We start from the raw sequence: 21,062 nt of genomic DNA on the forward strand, positions 1-21,062 counted from the left end.
GTGCGGCGACTGTGCAGAGGTGCCGACGAGCTAGGCAACCGAGCCTTGCCTTGGATTGTAAATTTGGCTAAGTATGAAACTTGGGGTTTCCAAATATACTTGTAAAGCTTTGTAAACTGTTGTATAATATATTATCGGGCAGACTCATTGTTCAGGGAGTTTCCCCTCCCTTTATACTGTGCAATTGTGTTCTTCATTTATAATCGCTGTTGATAATGCATGTGTATGGGTGTTCATTGGTATAAAGGCACATTAATAATACTTGGTTGAGAAACACAAATTAAGTAGGAGTAAGTGGTTAGGCGTAGTCCACAAACACAAGTATTGATGAAAAGAAAGTGTTCGGTGATGCCGCACCTCGCTAAGAGTGATTGAAAGACTACCGCCGGCTTCGGGGCGTGACACTGTGGGTGGAGAGGATGTGTATATGTACGCACATTTTCACGGCTTAAACATGAGCGTTACGTTACGCCACACGTTACGCCACGGAGGAAATCCTCTTTTAAGAAGAAAAAAAATCGGTGGATTTACAGCCAAATATTCTGCGTTTGGATGACTTAAAACTGAGCGTTGGGTTTGGTTTCTTAAATCCTCGTCCCAAATTTGTGCGCTCGTTTATTCTTTCTATCGGCCAGCGCAAACAAAGGAAACCATGTCGAACAGGTACATTTTTGATACCAATCTATTATATTTTTGATGCTTGGAATCATTCATAGCAGGCAGGCGCAACTTTGTATAATAGACATAGCACCCGGAAGTTTTACTTTTAGGATGCCCCTGTCAGTTTGGATTGCATGCTGTCCAACGTTCCTAATTTTCTAATCCTGTAAAACATACCGCATTTATGTACCTCATGGTGCAAACCCTTGTGATCCTATGTCAGGAATGCACTCTTGGACCATAATTGACTTCCTTTTCTAAAACATCACTGGCTGAATGTCCCCGGGAATTGCTGTACTTAAACTTAACCAGCGCATCAAAGGAGTTAATTTTCAGTAGAGATATGCAATAGTTCTGGATCGGATGGGGTTTTAATTCGTTTGGTGTTTTGGGATGTGGTTAGCGTTAGGGTTTTAGGATTGGTTAACAGCGGGGTTTGTTTAGGAGGATCAACCCAGGGTAAACCATCCTCAATTTTGGACTCCTTGCTGCAAATGAGCAGAATAATGTATTAGAGTTATATGTTCTAGATGAGGGACGTTTACGGATGACCTTTTCTACTGGATTCTGAATTTAGGAATTTATTCCAATCAGCTTTATTTGATAGGCTGTCATGCCTGTGCATGTTTCTTATCCTAATGTGTTATCCTTGACTTTATTTTTCTTATAACATCAATTCTTCATGACATTTTGCAAGTTGCAGCTGGTCAACTGATTAGATTTGCCTCTTTAATTAATAGAAAATTGGAATTGTGCCATTTAAGGAATCTTCTGGTACACTTATGGACCTCTATCCATCCCGAGTGTTGTCATATATTGTCACCCATTCTTGATTTCTCAAACGATGAGAGCTTCATCGAATCATCACTAATCTGTGTTGTCCAAAAGTTTGCACTCTCAGGAAATTTATAACTAATGGCTGCTATGTTCAAAACAGGGCAATCTGAATGCAGTCAACGATAACTGTCTTTGCCACCTATAGAAGTGGAATTTCTGAATTGTTTGAATCGTACTCTGAAATAACCAGTGAAACATTTCTGAAATGGCATCTACTTACGCAAAATGTATTTTTTCGCTAATCAAATATTTCCTTAACTATTAATATAAATATTGAATGTACTTTTGGCATGCTATACACAACAAGATGGCTGCAAACACAGTAAGACGGAAATTGTTTTGGTTGCAAACCAAAAACCTAGACTAATTTTGGCCCCTTGGACATAGAATAGTAGCATGAGAAGCAAACAGCATAGCATAACGACGAGCATAAACATGCATGAGAAGCACGCAACATAACACAGTGGTGAGCATAAACGCTTATGAGAAGCTCACAGTTTAACATAACAGCGAGCATGAGAAGCTCATAGCATAACATAGCAATGAGCATAAATGAACGGCCCATGACCCAGAAGAAAAATAAGGCCAATATTATCAAACAACAGTTGGGAGAAGCCCAACTTTAGGGAGCAGAGTCGCAGACCATCATGGTCCTTTGGAGTTGGTCCCCAACTTGGAAGCAGGTTCAGGATCAACCACTATTTATCCCCATCTGTTGTGTGAGGGGACATGTCCTTGGCACTACAGGGCTCAATCTTGTCCTGGAGACATATCCAGGTCCTGGAGATGCATCACATGTCTCAGATGCAGAAGGTGCGGAAGGTGCCTCCTATGGACATCCCCTTGAAACAATCTTGCTTTTTACAATCTAATGCTATGCCTAATAGTCTCATTTTTAAAGTCTAATCTTCGTCCTCCATCCACATATCAGATTTAAGGTTTGATTTGCATTTTCCATGTCCTGTGATCTATAACATAGATCTATCCAGAAAGTCATTTTAGGACTTTGACCTACATATTTATTCAATATAGCTGATATGGACGTTTCTTGTATATATTTTTGTCCGGTACCAGTACAAAGGTTGGGTTTATGTTTTCTATTGCACAACTTGCTGCAGAAATCCAATAGATGTCAGGTACCAAAATATAGATTGTACACCTAGCTTTCCTTAAAATTTCAATTTGTCTAGTGCCAATATATAGATTATACACCTACTATCTTTCCTCAACATTTGTACACCCATCACTGTGTACCCTTCCCCTGTGTTTTGACAGATCATATAAATTACAGTGTTGTTCAATGGTATAAAGTTTGGTTTTACAGATCACAGTGCTTTATATTTCTAGGTTTCTACTGTATTAGATAGATTTTTATTTCTGTCTCTGAAATGTTTTAGTTTCTTTATATATTTGATACATATACATACATATATATGTGCACCTCCTTGTATCCTAACCCATCCTGATTTAAAAGATGGCATCCCTGTACCTGCACCTTGCGTGCCCACGAATTCCAACTGCTGAGATTCCTAGCCATCATTGTGCGGCTCATGGTATTTTAATTTTTGACATCAGAAATGTTGAGCACACGCATGTGGAACTTGTCACTTTTCTCAGTGGGCAGAGGGGGGCAGCTATGTGGATGCTTCGTCCTCTGTTTGACTGCATGGCCGATGTGTTTTATGACTTGGCCTTCTCTCAGTTCTCCAACTGTTGAGGATTGGACTGACTGTACTAGAGAAGCACCGAGAGGTACCATGCTCATGATACATGGGGGTACCTCTCTAAAAATTGAGGAGTTGCCTCAAGTGGACCTGCTGCCACATCCACTTCTACCTTTTGCATACGAAAAAATCTGCATGTACGAAACTTATGAATCAGTGAGTTGTCACAATCATACAAAATGTAGCTTCTGGCAGAATGAACATTACTAAATAAAGTATCATACCCTTTCTTCCAAATAAAAGAGTATTTTTGTCTCTAGCAATTGCGAAGAAGCTTGGAGCTCAACAACCCAAGGGTGTTTATTCCCTAGTAGTGTTGCTTTCCAGGGGCATGGGAAAACACAAACCAAAGAAGGTATCAACCTAATCCCAAGTAGACATGTTAGAGTAAAAGGTTTCAATAATGTAATCAAGTCACATTGTATAAGCAACTAGCCATTAGGGTCAAGTTTAACAGGTGTCATTAGTAGGTTCTATTAATAGAAAGTAGTTTGGTTATCCAACTACCTATAAATTCTATAAAAGACAGTCAGTGTCAATGTATTCAATCAATTCATGATAATAAATGATATGTTTTATGTGAGTCCATATCCCTGGTTTTTGTGTGCTTAGAAAAATGACATGGTAATAGAGCAATACAGACCCTTGTGCTTGAAGCTTGTGGTTGTTTTTTTGAAAGTTGATGAGGTGATGATGGGGAACATGGGATGCTCAACCTTGATAAATCTTGAAGTTGAATTGTAACAAGTCACCTAGGAATAAGTCAAAGCCGCCATATGCATTTTAAAGCCTCCATATACATAAGGGAAGCCATGCTACCAGGGAAGAGGACTTTATAAGAAATTGTTTTCAAGAAAGAGAACACTGACTCCAGAGATAGATGTTAAACCTAACTCGAATTATAAAGTATCTGAATTGCCACAACAAAAGGAGTTGAGTCACCACAAGAAAAGGAACTGCTACAGCCTGTATCAATTCAAAGCTCCTTCAGAGTCGTGACCAGTTCATAACTTCATATCAACTCATCATTTAGATATAGCTGCCACCAATATCAATTTGCTATTCTTGAATTTGAATGTACCGTCATTTTAAGTGGTTGTCATCACTGTGCTCCTGTTGTGCAAGCACTACCAAGATTGTTCAAGCAGCTGTATTTTGCAAAGAAGAGTCATATTGTTGTATCAGAAGATTAGAAGCCATGGTCTTAGAAGAGGAATTGGTTCTGAGGAACATCTTGTATAGGATGTAGAGGAAGAGTGGAAAACAAAAGAAAGGTGTAGCAGAAGAATTTGACCAATTTCGAAGGTATTCATTTTAGTTTGTTTTCAAGGCTTTAAATTAAAATATTGCTAAGAAGTTTGCAAAAGACATATTTTCAAAGAAGGCAAATACTTCAAAATGACAGGAGACACATAGCAGAAGTATTTTCATAGCTGAATTAGCTAGGCGCTTTGGGGAGAGATATGTAATTTTTCCGAAGAAGTGGGGCAAAAATGTTATTAATTTTTCAGAATAATTATTATGTCAACAGCATATTGTCATAAGATATTTTGTTTCAGTAGTTTCAGTTTTTTTTTGAAATGGAAATCTCTCAAGACAATGAAAAATACTGAGAAACAATGTCACCAAGCAAAGAAGCTCAAGGATAATGGTGACAAAAACTGATTCTGAAATTATTATTCTGAGTGGTTGAATCTCTAAGACAAAAGGGATTCAGTGCAGATGTAGCTTGATATGGATTATACAATAATTTGAAGATATGGAATTCAAGAATTTGGGAACTATAGGATTCAAGAACTTAGGAATTCAGCAGGGTAGGAACTTGGGAATTATAACTTACAAAGGTCATGAGACAGCATGATGGAGTATGTGCCTGATTGTGAAATCGTGGACAGGTGAAGTTACTTTAGAAGAATTTTTCTTCTATGTTTTCTGTAATCAATCAATATTTTAGTAGTTAGTATTGTAGTATTGGTGCCTTAAGGGGGGGTGGGGGAGTATAAGGCTTCAATAATGTCATAAAGTCAGATTGTATAAGTGGCTAGTCATTAGGATTAATTTTAATTGGTGTTGCTACTAACAGAAGGTAGTTAGGATATCCAACCACTTATGAACTTGTAATGTTCCCTATTAATTAATTTCCCAAGGGAGGACGAAGTATCCTATCTAACCTCGTAGGCTATAGTCAATGATAAAAGGGGAAAACCCATTATCCAATGTTTTGGGGCAACATTGGGTAAATTGGGGTAATTGCGCAACACTGGTTGAGGATGCCAAAATTGGGGTTAAGTGGAGGGAAACTTGTAACCCTCACATTAAAATAAGAAGAGAGAGGAGAAACCATTTTCTCATAATTGATTAGTTGAATAATTCTGTATTGTGAGTTGAGGCTTTAAGGGTTTTAAGGCCCCCTTTTCCTTGATTGGTTTCAGTGGTGATGATCCCACTCTAGTCAATCTGTTGGGTGTGGAGCCTGATTATCTTCTGTATTCAAAGGTATCGCCGCATTGGACCCCAGTTCGAAATTTGCCGCCCTTAAAATATTCGCTGCAGTGGGGTCCAGGGGGGGCAGCTGCGACCTTTTGGGAGCCCCCCCCTGGCTGGGGGTTTCGGGGGTAGCGTCCCCAAAGCTAAGAATAGATGTAAAATTGCCTTGTAAAAGTATAGTACTTTCTAGTCAATCTAGGCCATTCATTAGGCGGATATCTGACGGTAGAAGTTATGTTTAATTTAGGGTTTTTTGCCCTAGAAGACAACCCCTCATTATATATGAGGGAATTGTGTTGCGTCTATGTATATCTGTATTCTGAGTAAGGAAAAGAGAGGAGATTGAGAGCGAAGAGGGAGTTACAACGGATATGCTGTAGGTCGTATCTCTTCAGTTTGCTGGATAATATAATAAAATAAGGACTGGTTGTTTCTTCGTGGATGTAGCCCAAACTGGGTGAACCACGTATATCTGTGTCTCTCTTGTTTTATGCGTTTTCTCTGTTTATATTTTTGCAATATTTTATGTGTTCCATTGCTCTAGAATATATAATTTTTTAACAACTGGTATCAGAGCTGAAGGTCTATTTGGCTGATAAACTCGCAGGAGAGAAGGGTCCCTGGTTCGAGTGGGAGCAATGGCGGAAGATGGTAGGTTTAGGGTCGAAAAATTCAACGGTCAAAACTACCAGCGATGGAAGATGCAGATGGAAGATTATCTGTATCAGAGAGCTCTGTATCTACCATTAAGCGGAAAGACAAAGAAGCCGACGAGTATGACAGACACAAAATGGAATATTCTCGACAGAAAGGCACTTGGAACAATACGGCTGTGCCTAGCGGCGTCGGTAGCATTTAATATTTCAAAGGAAACGACAACAGAGGGTTTAATGTCGACATTGGCCAAACTATATGAAAAACCCTTGGCCTCAAATAAGGTATTTCTTATGAAGCGTTTATTTAATATGAAGATGTCAGAGGGTGGATCTGTTGTTGATCATTTAAATGATTTTAATACAGTTACAAGTCAGTTAAGTTCTGTAGGGGTAACTTTTGATGATGAAGTTAGGGCTCTGTTATTTTTGTGCTCATTGCCAGAAAGTTGGAATGGTTTAATTATGGCCTAACTCTGTCTCTGGATCTAGTACTTTGAAGTTTGATGATATTGTCAGTGCAATCCTTAGCGAGGAAATGCGACGGAAAAGCGCTGGTGAGACATCAGGTAATGCTTTGACTGCAAAGACTAGGGGAAAAAATGGAAAGAGGAAAGAGCTCAGGATTTCACAGTAAGTCAAGAAAAGGCAGATCCAAGTCCAGATCGGGGATAGTGTGCTGGAAATGCGGGAAGAAAGGACACCTGAAGAAAGACTGTAAGTCTCGAAAGGGAAAAGAAGGAGACACGCAGCAAGAAACTAATTATGAAGCGAAGGTAACAAGTGATGTGTTGCAAGATGCTTTGATTCTTTCATTAGAAAATATTATTGATGCTTGGGTGGTAGATTCAGGGGCCTCATTCCATGCCACACCTGATAGGAAACATTTTCATGATTATGTTCAAGGAGATTTTGGACAAGTTCGATTGGGTGATGATAAACCCTGTAAAATCATTGGAATGGGTACAATTTTTATAAAACAGCAAAATGGAAATCAGTGGCTATTGAAGGAGGTAAGGCATGTTCCAGATCTGAAGAAAAATCTGATTTCAACAGGGCAGTTGGGAGGTGAAGGTTGCGTAATTACTTTCACAGATAAAACCTGGAAGGTCACTAAAGGATCCCTGGTAATAGCGAAAGGAGGAAAGGTTGGTACATTGTATTTATGCAATGGTATTTCTAATTTTGTTAATGCTTTAACCTCTACAGGAGAAGATACAACATTGTGGCATCATAGGCTCGGGCACATGAGTGAGAAGGGGATGCAGATTCTTCACTCAAGAAATTTGTTGCCAGGTTTGAAGCATGTTGATTTAAAATTCTGTGAGAATTGTGTTTATGGAAAATAAAAGAGAGTCAGATTCCTTAGAGTTGGGAAAGAAAAGAAGAGCAAAAAATTAGAGCTTGTGCATACAGATGTATGGGGACCTGCTCAGGTATCATCTCTTGGTGGCTCTCGTTATTATGTTACTTTTATTGATGATGCAACCAGAAAAACCTGGATTTATTGTATTCGAAATAAATCTGATGTATTTGATACTTTCAAGAAATGGAAAGCTTTGGTTGAAAATGAGACAGAGAAAAGGTTGAAGTGTCTCATATCAGATAATGGAGGTGAATATTGCGGCAAAGAGTTTGATAGGTACTGTTTAGAGAATGGAATTCGCAGAGAGAAGATAGTTCCAGGAACACCACAAGAAAATGGTGTGTCAAAAAGGATGAACATGACAATCATGGAGCGTGCAAGGTGCATAAGATTGCATGCAAGATTGCCTTTACAATTTTGGGCAGATGCTGTAGATACTGCTGTTTATCTAATAAACGGAGGGCCTTCAAGTTCCTTGGATGGTGGTATTCTAGAGGAGGCATGGACAGGTAAAAAGGTAAACTACTCATTTTTAAAGACTTTTGGTTGTAAAGCCTTTGTCCACATTAATGAAGAAAATAGAATAAAGCTTGAGGCAAAATCAAAGAAATGTACCTTTATTGGATATGGTGTTAATGATTTTGGTTATCGTTTATATGATTATGAAAATCAAAAAATCATTAGGAGCAGAGATGTAATATTCAATGAAAAGGTCTTGTATAAAAATTAGTTGCAGGAAAAGAAACAGGAAAAAGAAAACAAAGAATACACAGTGCTTGACGATGTCACAAGAAAAGTGACGGTGCCTGAAAATCATAATGATCAACAGCTAGAACAACAACCACAACAACAACAAGCACTTCAAACACCTGAAAGTGGTGTTAGAAGATCTACCAGGATAAGTAGACCCCCTGAACGATACTCTTCTTCATTATATTATGTATTGTTGACTGATTCTGGTGAACTAGAATGTTATGAAGAAGCAGTGCAGGTAGAAACCATGAAGAAGTGGGAGCAAGCCATGAAAGAAGAGATGGACTCCCTAGCACATAACCAGACTTGGGACTTAGTCAGGTTGCATGTAGGTAAAACAACATTGCAGAATAAATGGGTTTACAAGCTGAAGGAAGAAGATGGAGGTAGGAAAAGGTATAAAGCTAGACTTGTGGTGAAAGGGTTTGCACAGAAAAAGGGTATAGACTTTGATGAAATATTTTCTCTTGTTGTTAAAATGACTTCAATCAAAACTATTTTAAGTCTAGTAGCAGTTGAAGATTTGCATCTTGAGCAGTTAGATGTAAAGACAACCTTTCTCCATGGAGATTTGGAGGAAGAGATATATATGCAACAACCACAAGGATATGAGGTAGAAGGGAAGAAGAAACTAGTGTGCAGGCTGAAGAAGAGCTTGTATGGCTTAAAACAGGCTCCAAGGCAGTGGTATCTAAAATTTGACAGGTTTATGTCTGAACAAGGTTATACTAGATGTCACTTTGATCATTGTGTTTATCTCAAAAGGCAAAATGATGGCAGCTATATTATATTGTTATTGTATGTAGATGACATGCTTATTGCAGGTTCTAATATGCAGGAAATAAATGTGCTCAAAAGAAAATTGGCAAACTCATTTGCAATGAAGGATTTGGGTGCTGCAAACAAATCCTTGGTATGAGAGTAACTAGAGACAGGAAGAATCGCAAATTAACATTGTCTCAAAGTGAGTACATAGAAAAGGTGTTGAAAAGGTTTAATATGCAGAATGCAAAACTAGTTAGAATACTTTTTGCTAGCCATTTCAAACTTAGTAAGGAGATGTGCTCAAAGACCCAAGAAGACATGGATTATATGTCTAAAGTTCCATATGCGTCAGCAGTTGTAAGCTTAATGTTAAGTTATGGTATGTTCTATGCTTATAACAGTTTACTTCTTTTTCTTATTATATTCCACCGATTAGCAATCACATGTACATAAAGTAAAGTGCAGATAGAACATTAAACGATCGACAGAAAACAAGCCAAGACAAGAGACACAAGATGTGGCGGCTAGCCAGGGACAAACCCCACAATGTGTGGGGAAACCCTTTGATCAATCTTCTTTTATCTTCAATAATTCAGCAGAGAGAAATAGTACATTAAATCTGATTCATATCAGCAGTAGCAAACCCTAGATCAGTAGCATTAGCATTAGCGGCTTCATTATCAAACTAGGGCAGACCATATCTCACAAACCGACCGTCGGATTTACTTCATTCCACCACCAAAAGTTTCGGCTTCCAGAGGAGGTTCAAATGAACCTACAATGCAGTTCAGATGAGGAGATCTTCTAGGCCACGCAAGTCAATCTTTACTTCTGTAGTTGCAGCTTCAGTTTCAGCAGTTTCCGGCTTCAAACTAGGGCAGTCGATATCTTGCAAACCGTTCGTCGGATTGACTTCATTCCACCACCAAAAGTTGCGGCTTTCAAAGGAGGTTCAGATGAACCTACAACGCAGTTCAGATGAGGAGATCTTCTAGGCCACGCAAGTCAATCTTTACTTCTGCAGTTGCAGCTTCAGTTTCAGCAGTTTCCGGCTTCAAACTAGGGCAGTCGATATCTTGCAAACCGTTCGTCGGATTGACTTCATTCCACCACCAAAAGTTGCGGCTTTCAAAGGAGGTTCAGATGAACCTATAGTGCAGTTCCAAAGAGGAGATCTTCTAGGCCACGCAAGTCAATCTTTACTTCTGCAGTTGCAGCTTCAAATTCAACAGCTTCCGGCTTCACATGCGTGAGAGAGAGAGACCCATTTCAGCGCAGTAGAGAAGAGACTCATATCTGCGCAGTAGAGAGAGAGATGTGATGAAATGAGTGAGTCTAAATGAGGAAAAGTCCTCTTATATTTATACACAACGTTGGTGGGTGAATAGATGCGACTGTTGGGCTTCTGAGCCTACATGAGTTGTAGGTCGGCTTGATATTAATTCCATAATCAAAATAAATTCATATCTCCATGAATACTTATCGGAATTGGATGATCTTTATATCAATCCTACACCTCGACGAGAGGAATCTAATAAAAATATTATTAGCCATGAATAAGATGACCCACATGAAGTTTTGCCCTGGTTGCCAATTTTAACACTTAATGTATGCAATGGTCTGCACAAGGCCTGATATTGCACATGCAATGGGAGTTGTAAGCAGGTACATGAACAATCCAGGAAAAGAGCATTGGATGGCGGTGAAGTGGATTCTCAGGTATTTGAGAGGTACCACAAATCAAGCATTATGCTTTGGTGGTTCAAACATTGTTCTACAGGGATATGTTGATGCAGATATGGCGGGTGATAGAGATAATAGGAGGAGCACAACAGGGTACGTGTTTACTGTAGGTGGAACAACTGTCAGTTGGGTTTCAAAACTACAAAGTGTTGTAGCACTCTCAACAACAGAAGCAGAGTATGTTGCTGCTATAGAGGCTAGTAAAGAAATGATTTGGTTACAAAGGTTTCTTGATGAATTAGGTAAGAAGCAGGAGTTGGGCAGGTTATATAGTGACAACCAGAGTACCATACATCTTGCAAAGAACTCTGCATTTCATTCCAAGACTAAGCATATATAGCTTAAGTACCATTTCATACGGTTAGCATTGGAAGATGGACAGTTGAAGCTGGAAAAGATACACACTAGCTAGAATCTTGCAGATATGTTAACAAAATTTGTAACCAGGGAGAAACTGAGAATCTGCTCAGTTTCAATTGGTCTTCAAGTATGATGAAGAAGATGAGAAACAACCAGGTCCAAGTGGAGTCATTGTCTAGCAAATGAAGCAGCGGTGGAGTTGCTATAATCAGTCTCCAAGTGGGAGATTGTTGGCTGTGGAGCTTGATTATCTTCTGTATTCAACGGTATCGCCGCATTGGACCCCAGTTCGTTGCCCCCCGTAAAATATTCGTTGCAGGGGGGGTCCAGGGGGGGTGGTTCCGACCTTTTGGGAGCCTCCCCTTGGCTGGGGGTTTCGGGGGCAGTGCCCCCGAAGCTAAGAATAGATGTTAAATTGCCTTGTAAAAGTATAGTAATTTGTAGTCAATCTAGGCCGTTCATTAGGCGGAGATCTGAGGGTAGAAGTTATGTTTAATTTAGGGTTTTTTCCCCTAGAAGGCAACCCCTCACTATATATGAGGGAATTGTATTGCGTCTATGTATATCTGTATTCTGAGTGAGGAAAAGGGAGGAGATTGAGAGCGAAGAGGGAGTTACAACAGATCTTTTGTAGGTTGTATCTCTTCAGTTTGTTGGATAATATAATAAAATAAGAACTGGCTGTTTCTCCGTGGACATGGCCCAAACTGGGTGAACCACGTATATCTGTGTCTCTCTTGTTTTATGCGTTTTCTGTGTTTATATTTCTGCAATATTTTATGTGTTCCGTTGCTCTGTAATATATAATTTTCTAACACAATCTCTTCTCTTTTTCTCATTTGAGGTATCCTTGATCTGGTTTTGTCAAACAAAGGAGAAATTCTGTGTATGATCTAGCTTGTGGAGTCAAGTAGTAATATCTTTCTTCTGATCTGGAAACTCTGTGGCATTACTTGGGTAGTGAAGGTGTTGAAATTTGGGTTGCTCGGAAGGTATTTTCGAGTGGAGAAAACCCACAAAAAGGGAGCTTGTGGGAAAGATACCCAGGGTTTGGGGTTTTGATCTAAAGGAGTGGGCTTAGAACCAAGAAAATGAATTTAATTTCATTATGAGTCATGTAGGCTCAGGTTGGCCAGCAAGGCCAAGGGACACGACCCTTGGGGTTTCTCACTCCTTGGACAGGTATATATAGAAGCCAATGGAAAGTCTAAATCATAAGTGGAGAAGGACATTCATCTTGTGGAGTAGAGGAGGCTAAATAGACCTAGCCGCAAGACAACCCTAAAGGAGCCGCAACAAACTAAGGAGGGTCGAGTTTTCTTTATGTTTAGGTTAGCTAAAGGAGCCATTGCCAAAGGGAGAAGAAGGTCGAGTCTGGAGGGTATCAAAGTCTATGGAGAGGATGTTTGAAGATTTGGAACATGCTGCATGTCTATCGAGTAGGGTTGCAGGCCGCAGACAGGTCGTAGGGTTGCAAGCAGCCTTAACCCTTGGAGCAAGGCAGCAAAGCCAAACAGAGGAGGTCAAGGGTCCATTCAATGAGGGCCGAGGGTCTATTTTGTGTTTTATAGAGCAACCAAAGGCAAGGAGGCTGGCTGAATTTGTTTAAGGGTTGTTGTAGCAACACCTTGTGTAAAGGGAGTAAAAGCCGCATGCCTAGGAGCTGCTCAGAGGGCTTAAGGAGGCTAGTTAAGGCCAATTGTAGCTTAGATAAGTAAGAAACAGGCATAGCCGAGGTTTGCTAGGCCTAGAAAAGGAGGGCAGAGGGACTGTAAGGCAAGGCCGAGATCAGAAGAAGGTCTAAACAAAGGTTCGTTATGGTGGCTGAGGGATGAACAACAAGAAGAGCAGTCGAACAATGGTCTAAAGGAGCAGATCGTGTACTGTAGCAACAAAGGAAGAGGGCTACAACAAGGACACCAAGGGTATTGGAGTTAACATTTGGTTGCAAAACTTAGTTGGTCAACTGTAGTGTACCGTGGGCTAAAAGCAGCAAGCCCAGGTGAGTTTAGTATCCAGTTGGTTGTATTTTTGTAGGTAAAGGACAATTGGTTTTGTTGTATGTTGGGCAAATGAGGACCTAAAGGAATTGGCCTCAGCCCTAGTATCTGTTAAAAGATAAACTTGTTTGTAAAGGGCCATGATCCCTGGCGATGTTCCTCCATTGAAATACCCTGAGATTCAAACTCACGGTTCTCATCAACTAAACACTGGAACCCTTGTGTTCCCTGATCGTGTTGCTTGTCTGATCCATTTGAACCATCTCTCAACTCAAGAGCAGGTTGATTTAGATGATGAATATGATGAAGATTTTATCCCTCCTGAAAAAACCAAGGATTCTAATGTGTAGAGTGCATCAGATTTTTTTGAGCAAAAATTTCCTAGTGTAGAGAAGAATGATGAGTTTCTTGGGGAAGACATCTTATCATCCAAAAAGTGTTCTCCAAAGTCATCTTTTGATTCTATTCATGGGTAATGCTCACAAGTTCCTGACATGGATAGAACAAACGATCTCGATTTATCAGTGGAACATCCAATTGTTGCAACACATAAATATCATCCACCAAGAGAGAATATTGTTCCCAACAAAGAGAAGCAAAGCCCTTCTGATGCTGAGGATGGAAAGTTTGTCAAATTCTAGGCATTTGGATTGCTTATCGACTCATAGATTTCTTCTTGGAGTAAGAGGATGAACTCTGCGTATTTTGGGCATATACTTTCTGGCTCGGTGGCCATTTCTTCAATTTCCTTAGAAAAACAAGATCATTCATCAAATTCTTCAAAGATTGCTCAAGTTAACTCACTTGCAACATTTGGACAAACAAACAACAAAAAGGCAAGAGATAGAGAAATAAATGGAGAAATCACAACTAAAAGAGACAACAACATGGGAATTTCATCAAAGAGACATATAAGGTATCACAGAGATAACAAGCAGGAAAGGATACATCGTTACTCTCATTCACGACCTCGACATGTAAATCGAGTATCCTTTCCTTTAGTGCCGATGAATAACCATGATCATCATCATTCTTGAACTTGCTCCTCTAAGCTTGATCAAATTCAATACTCACAATCACCGTCAGGATCAAAAGATTGTGGGAGTTGACGCAGGGATTTAATGTCTACTAAAGGGAGGCCCTTCAATGATCTTGTAGTTGATGAGATGGGAAAAAATGGACTGAAGAAAAATTACAGTGAAATCTATGTTAAAAAACCCATAAAGAGCAAGATATCTATGGTTGGAGTTCCAGTGGTAAGAGCTCATTAGAAACAAACATTAGCAGTCCTAGTCAGTAGATTGGTGGCTTGTGCATTTCAACTCAACACAGTGGATCCTCTGCTTTAGAGCATAGTCAATTGTTCCAATGAGAAGGTCAGGATTATAGTCTTTTATATCCCAGAGACTCTTAAATGACTGAAACATTCTTCTTCTCGGAGTTAATAAATGCTGAGAGAGATTATGATTATGACACTACAAGATCCTTCGAGCAAAAACCTATCAAGTCAATCTCTGGACAATTCTCATGAGTAGCATTTCATTGTTCAAATTGTTTCCTCAACAGAAGATGATGATCAAAACTAAAAAGGGGGGACCTTGCCCTTGGGCAAAGCAACCGTAAGGATTTGAAGTTAGAGTGATTCGAAGTATCAATGACAATGCTAATCTTTCTGAAAATATTTATATTGGTCTCTATAAGGTTGAAGGTTCAGGGTTGGATAAAGGAAAGTTAGTATATGGTGCATTCAAGTATAAGTTAAAGAGATTAATGGGCCAACTTGTGCTAGCATTTGATATATTGAGATCTGCTGTCAAATGGAAGCCCCACCCATCTCTCAAGCAAGGTCTCATTAATCTGGATAATTCTTCAAATGGGGAGAGCTTACCTGCCTACGTTGTGAATAATGTTGGATAGAGACGAAGGTTAAAAGAAATTGATAAGAAAATATGCTAGATACAAAATAAAATTGAGGATTATGTGTTTATAGGAGGGAAAATAGTTGCTACGTAATACGAAAGAGGCATTTGGCCACATTAATAAAATTCAAGAATGTAGTAAATTTTCGGATCAAGGATTGGATTCCTGAAGAAGTAGTTCTTTCAAGTAGAAAGGAGTGTGTAGGCCATTAAGCAAGAATTTGGTACCTTGAACTTTGGTTTAAGGCAATTGCAGGATCAATGGAATGATGCATATTCTATTCGGCAAGAAGCATTAAAGGCTCCAAAATGGCAGGAGTACGAGCGGAACATTGAGTTCCATTAGACTAGAAGTAATATGTAGTCAGTTAGGCAGTATGCACTTTCAGATGTTAGGGAGGCCCATTTACGTGTTGCCTTACGACAAAAGTTGAAATCCCAGAAAGAGTTACTAGGATCAGGGGCAGATGATTGCTATCTATTCAATATATTAAATAGTGCCAATTGTAAATTTGAATATGGAGACATCAAGGATGAGCAAGAGGGGCCTATTGACAGGAAAGTTGAAACAACAAAAGCTTCATGGTTGGGTGGAAAGAAAAGGGCCACAACTTGAAGGAGAGATTCATCCAAGCATTGGATACTATTGGAATGAAAAAGGTGATGCTACCAAAGATAAGATAGTCTTTGACTGTCAGGGATTCTTTATATTGTCATTGCTGATTTTTAGGTAGTCATGGGAGGTATTCCCCAACTTCATATGTCGGCCCATGAAAAAATTTAAAAGGAGGGAAAATTCAATTTAAATTTGAATTTAAATTACTCAAGTTGGCCCCAAAAGTTCAAGAAAGCCCAAAAAAAGGACGTGCCACTTGGGCACCTGAAAATCACTGTAAATAGACACTTAAACTTCTCATTTGGTCACTCACTCATCACTCATACATTATCTCTCTTTTGGATGTCTGAGGAAGAGGCCAAATATTTATTAGGAGTTGAATTTTTGAGCAGCCAATTTTGGACCAACGTTGACTGAGTATTTCTAGGTAGAGTTTGACCAAGTTTCTGGGCAAAGTTTGATTAAGTTTCTGGGTACTTTGACCAAGTTTCTGGACAATTGAATTTTATGTGGATCTGCGCTCTGATACCATGCTGAAGTTTGACTGAGTTTTTGGGCAGTTCAAGGAGTGGCCGAGTCTAGTCAGAAGGGCAAGAAGAAGGATCTAAGCAAGATCAAGTGCTTCCATTGCTATGAGTTTAGACACTATGCCACTAGGTGTCCTAATTGGAAGGATCCAATAAGGATCATGTAGCTGCATCAACGTCGATAGATGCATTTTCTTCCCAGTTCAAGAAAGATTTCTCATTGATTTCTTTCATGGAAAGTTGAGTGGACAACAATGTATGGTATATGGATTCAGGAGCTTCCTTCCACATGACTGGGAACAAGAAGAATTTCAGCGACCTAATGGGGAAGGACATGTAGTTTCAGCTTGAGCTAGGAGATGATGGCATGTATGCAGTGAGTGGAGTTGGCAATGTTAGTTTTCAGAGGGAGTTAGTTTATTCTCTCCATCTCAAAGGTGTCCTCTGTGTTCCAGGATTAAAGCAAAATCTTGTTTTGGTAGCTACCCTTGAGGACAAGGGTTATGATGTCATCTTCAACATAGGTAAGGCTTACCTCCAACACTTAACTTCTGGATGTAAGAAGCATTTAGATGTGAGGGTGAAGAATCTCTACAAGTTGCAGGTAGAGATAGGCACAACCTTGAGTAGCAAGGCATAAGTTCTCAGAAGGGAAAAGTGATAGTTGAGTGAGAGCAGGACAAAGCTCTCAAGATGGAGCCTCAACCAGTGTCTCAGTTTGAGTCTAGGGTAGTTGGTAGTTGGGTCGACCAGTAGGATGATGAGGACCATAGCCTAGGGAAAGTGGAGGCAACCACTCAGTCAATGACTCCCAGTATAGGGAGAGTTCGAGCCAGGTGGGAAAAATATTTGTTTAAGGCAGATTAGAAGAGAGTTGGATTTTATAGTATCACCTTCAGCCAGAGTAAGCGGCCATAGAGGTACACAGGGTACATGGCACTTATGATTGAAGTGATGGATTCACAGAGCATGGTTGGAAAGAACAGGTCTTCAAATCAAATTCCGCAGAAGAAAGCAGGGAAGTCCTCTAGTTCAGAGGGAGCAGCTGTAGCAACGGAGAACATGGTAGTATTGGAGACAAATCTAGGTGGACGAGGTTCTTCCAGAAGCACCTTCCTTGCTAAGAGGGAGTGTTGAAAAGTGTAGCAAAGAAGGTCTTCTTCTTGACTTGTGCCTTAGTCAAGAAAGACCACAAATAGTCTTCCTCTAACATGCAAGAATTCCTAGGAAATAGGACGAGTCATGGAGTAGTTAACTCATGTGTAAGAGTTGGAGGCTTAGTTTTGTTTGTCTCCAAGTGCGAGTTTATGTTTGGAAAAAGACGAGTTAGTGAGCTTCAATTTCTAATTGAGGCAGGACGAGTTAGAAGAGTCAGTTTGACTCAGTTAACAAATCAATCACAAGTTTGAGTTCTAAAATTAACTTGCCAGATTTAGCTTGATTGAAAAGCTTATAAGGAGGACGAAGGCACCTTTGTAATTCATTCTTGTATGCATAGGTTGTGTGTGTGAGAGCATCTTGCAGTGAGAACGTACTCTTGGAGTATTCAATACGCAGAGCTTTGAGAGGGAGACTTCCTTGCAGACCAGCACTAGGATTTACGAGGAATTCCTAAATAATAGGAGCCACTATTGCACTAGGAAATAGGAGAATTCTAGCGCTAGGAAAGAGGGGTTGGATTGAGCAAGGAACTAGGTGCTAGGTTGAGAGGATTGCAGGGAGTTTCAAGCTTACTCCAAGCAGTGAGAACAAGTGTGTTCTTGAGTGAAACAATTTTTCCTTGTAAGAGATTCATATACTCAAACTCTTTCAACAAAATCTACAACAAGTAGAGGGTTTTCCTAGTTGGGTTCCATAGAAAAAATTATTGTCTCTTGTGTACTTGTGTCTTTATCTCTGTGTTTAATTCCGCTGCTTCTATTGTTGAGGAATTCTGTATCTTGGTGATAAGTCAACTATTTCAGTTTTCATAAATCATCTAAGTAGTTGTAGAATTCTAAGGAACTTCAACATGGCTTTGAGGAATCAACTTCGCGATATTTAGATGTCTAGATTAGATATTTTGGCTTCTTACTTCATGAGGATCTTTCATTTGAGAGATTAGCTCAAGGCCATTGGAGAAAATATTGATGAATTAGAACTTGTGACTATGACCCTTAATGGGTTTCCAGATTCATGGGATTCATTTGTATCAAGCATTTGTGGCAGATCAAAAATTCCAAAGTTTGATCAACTATGGGCTTCTTGTACCCAAGAGGAGTCTAGGCTAGTATCAAAGGGGAAGATTCAGAGACCTCAAGATGGTGAGTCCTAAGCATTTGCAACTCATACGAAGAATGGTAAAGGAAGAAGAAATTTTGGAAAATTTCATAAAAGAAATACAGGTAGAAGACCAACTCCCGTTCAGGATCAGAAGAAGAAGGATATGTCAAAGATTCAGTGTTTCAGTTGTCACAAGTTTGGTCACTATAAAAACAAGTTTCCTAAAGGGAAGAATGATAGGAAAATGAAGGGAAAGTAGCATGCTTTAATAGTAGACATTGATGATGATGAGCATCCAAATCAGAAGAGATCCAGGAACGAAAGTATAGATGATACAAATTACTTTTTCTTTTCTTCCCTTACAAGCACTATTGCAGATCATAGTGACATTTGGTTAGTGGACAGTGGTGCCTCCAGACATATGACAAGTAATTGTGATAGTCTCACAGAATTAGGAGAGAGGAAGTCAACACCGAAAGTGGAACTTGGTGACAATACCAAGTATGCATTCAAAGGTGTTGGGTCAACATTTTTCCAGTTGGAGTCAGGAAGAAATATTCATATAAATGATGTGTTGTATGTACCAAGTTTGAAAAAGAACCTGATCTCTACTTCATCCTTGGAAGACAAAGGGTATAGAGTTGCATTTGTTGATGGACAAGTCCTTGTATGGAATAAGGGCTCAAGCATGGAGTCTGCAAAGGTGATTGATGTTCGAGAGGGAGGCTTGTACATGTGAAAAATTCACTATTGAAATCCTATTGCAGCAATTGAAGTTATTTCTTCTAATTGCTAATTAAATTAGCAGTTTATTGCTATGGAAACAACGAAATAAACACACTGCAATCTTCACAAAAATATCGCGGAAAATAATAGCTCTGAAAACCGAGAAATATGCTAGCAAACACATAAAAATTGACAATTATTTTTGGACAAACGTCCCTGAAAAAGGCCATCTTGGGAATACCGGTGCAGCAGCTAAGGGTTTTTATTATTAAGCCGCGGTGAAATAATCTGAGTTAGATGTCAAAAACTAGCAATCCTGTAGAGAAAATATTGGCAAAAATTATCTGAGGGAAATTACCCTCACTCCGAGCAATCCTGTCACTTGACTGCCCCTAAAAATCAAGTCGTCCCCCTTGCCCTGCGCAACTTTTGCATGACCCCTGCGCAATCTGCTATATGCTCAGCTCGGAACAACTGCAAATCAAGTCGTCATGCCTGCTGTTAACTGGGAAACTGTCTCTCCGACCTCTGGAACTAAAAACCAGTTTCACATCAACAGAATTGAATCGCCTTTTGAGGCCTTTGCGCTGCCTCCTGGAGAAAATCTCAGCCTCTCTGTAAAGTACTCTCCGGATCTGGAAAATCTTCCTCCAGCTTCACTCTCTTTGCCCCTCTCTGTTTTTGCTCCCCTTCTCTTGCTCGAACTCTTCCGACAATTGTTGTTGCTCTTTGGAAAATCGCACTACCCAAGGAAATTGATCTCAAGTGTGTGTCCTCCATCTACCCATCAACTTCTTCTTATAATCTTCTGTTGGACCTCAAATGGCCAAGGTTAAAAATTTAATCAAGGGCTAATATTATTTCCCAATCGCTCCATGTGAGTTTCTAGATGATTCACACCTTTTTCAATTAATATTGATTAATTAACCACTTCTCCTAAGTTTAGACTTAGGAAATATTAAAAAATAGGATAATAATTTAATTGAGACACTTTTAGGTGGAATTTCCAAAAACGATTTTTGGGTTATGGAGAACTCTTGTGTTTTTGCCTCTCCACAAAGTTTCGAGACTAGAACACTTTCGATGCTACAAAAAATAACACTCCCTCTTAGCGAGGAAGGTGTTTTAGTGCTGCACTATAGCTACAACTCCTTGTCTCTGCATCACCCTTTGTACATTGCTGATGTCTGGCCACTGTGACTGACTGCCACTACCCACCAACCACTGTGCAACTTTGATGCTGCTGACATTGCTTTACTGCTGCCAACTCTGCATCTGCACTGCAACTCCCTCTCATATGTTGTTACTGCAACTACTGCAACTAAGAAGCATCCTAAATACTGAATCAACTGTATCTCATGCTGCATCTGTCTCCTGATTGCTACTAGGCACTGCACTATCGACTGAAGAATCTGCGTTGCTGCTGACTCTGCTATTGAGCCTCTTGCTTTGCTGTCAGCACTGCATTGCGCTCCTCAGTAACTAACTGCGACTAGTTTGCAACTGTCACTCGAGTAATCTGACTACATCACTGACACTGATCCATCCCGCTACTGAATACTATGGGGACCCTTGTAGCAAGGTAATGGTCCATGAGGATGACACCTCAAGGTTCTTACCCAAATCTGCGCAACTTTGGGACTATAGCTCCATATCGCCCCACC

The 21,062-nt window shown here is 39.8% G+C and overlaps 1 protein-coding gene across 3 annotated transcripts in view; it reads left to right on the forward strand.

The window, feature by feature from the left end:
- Nucleotides 1–472: 472 nt before the first annotated feature.
- LOC149169199 (zinc finger (CCCH-type/C3HC4-type RING finger) family protein) overlaps nucleotides 473–21,062 on the forward strand; it is a 114,021-nt gene continuing 93,431 nt past the window's right edge. For all 3 annotated transcript variants that reach the window (XM_089428604.1, XM_089428602.1, XM_089428603.1), the window contains exon 1: nucleotides 473–663. In XM_089428604.1, the coding sequence (XP_089284730.1) occupies nucleotides 653–663 (11 nt within the window). In that variant the 5' untranslated portion in view covers nucleotides 473–652. The remainder of the gene's footprint in view (nucleotides 664–21,062) is intronic.

This window comes from Pinus tabuliformis, chromosome 4_2 (assembly GCF_031772625.1).
Source record: "Pinus tabuliformis cultivar Carrire ecotype Pingquan chromosome 4_2, CPIR1, whole genome shotgun sequence".
NCBI classification, from domain to species: Eukaryota; Viridiplantae; Streptophyta; class Pinopsida; order Pinales; family Pinaceae; genus Pinus; species Pinus tabuliformis.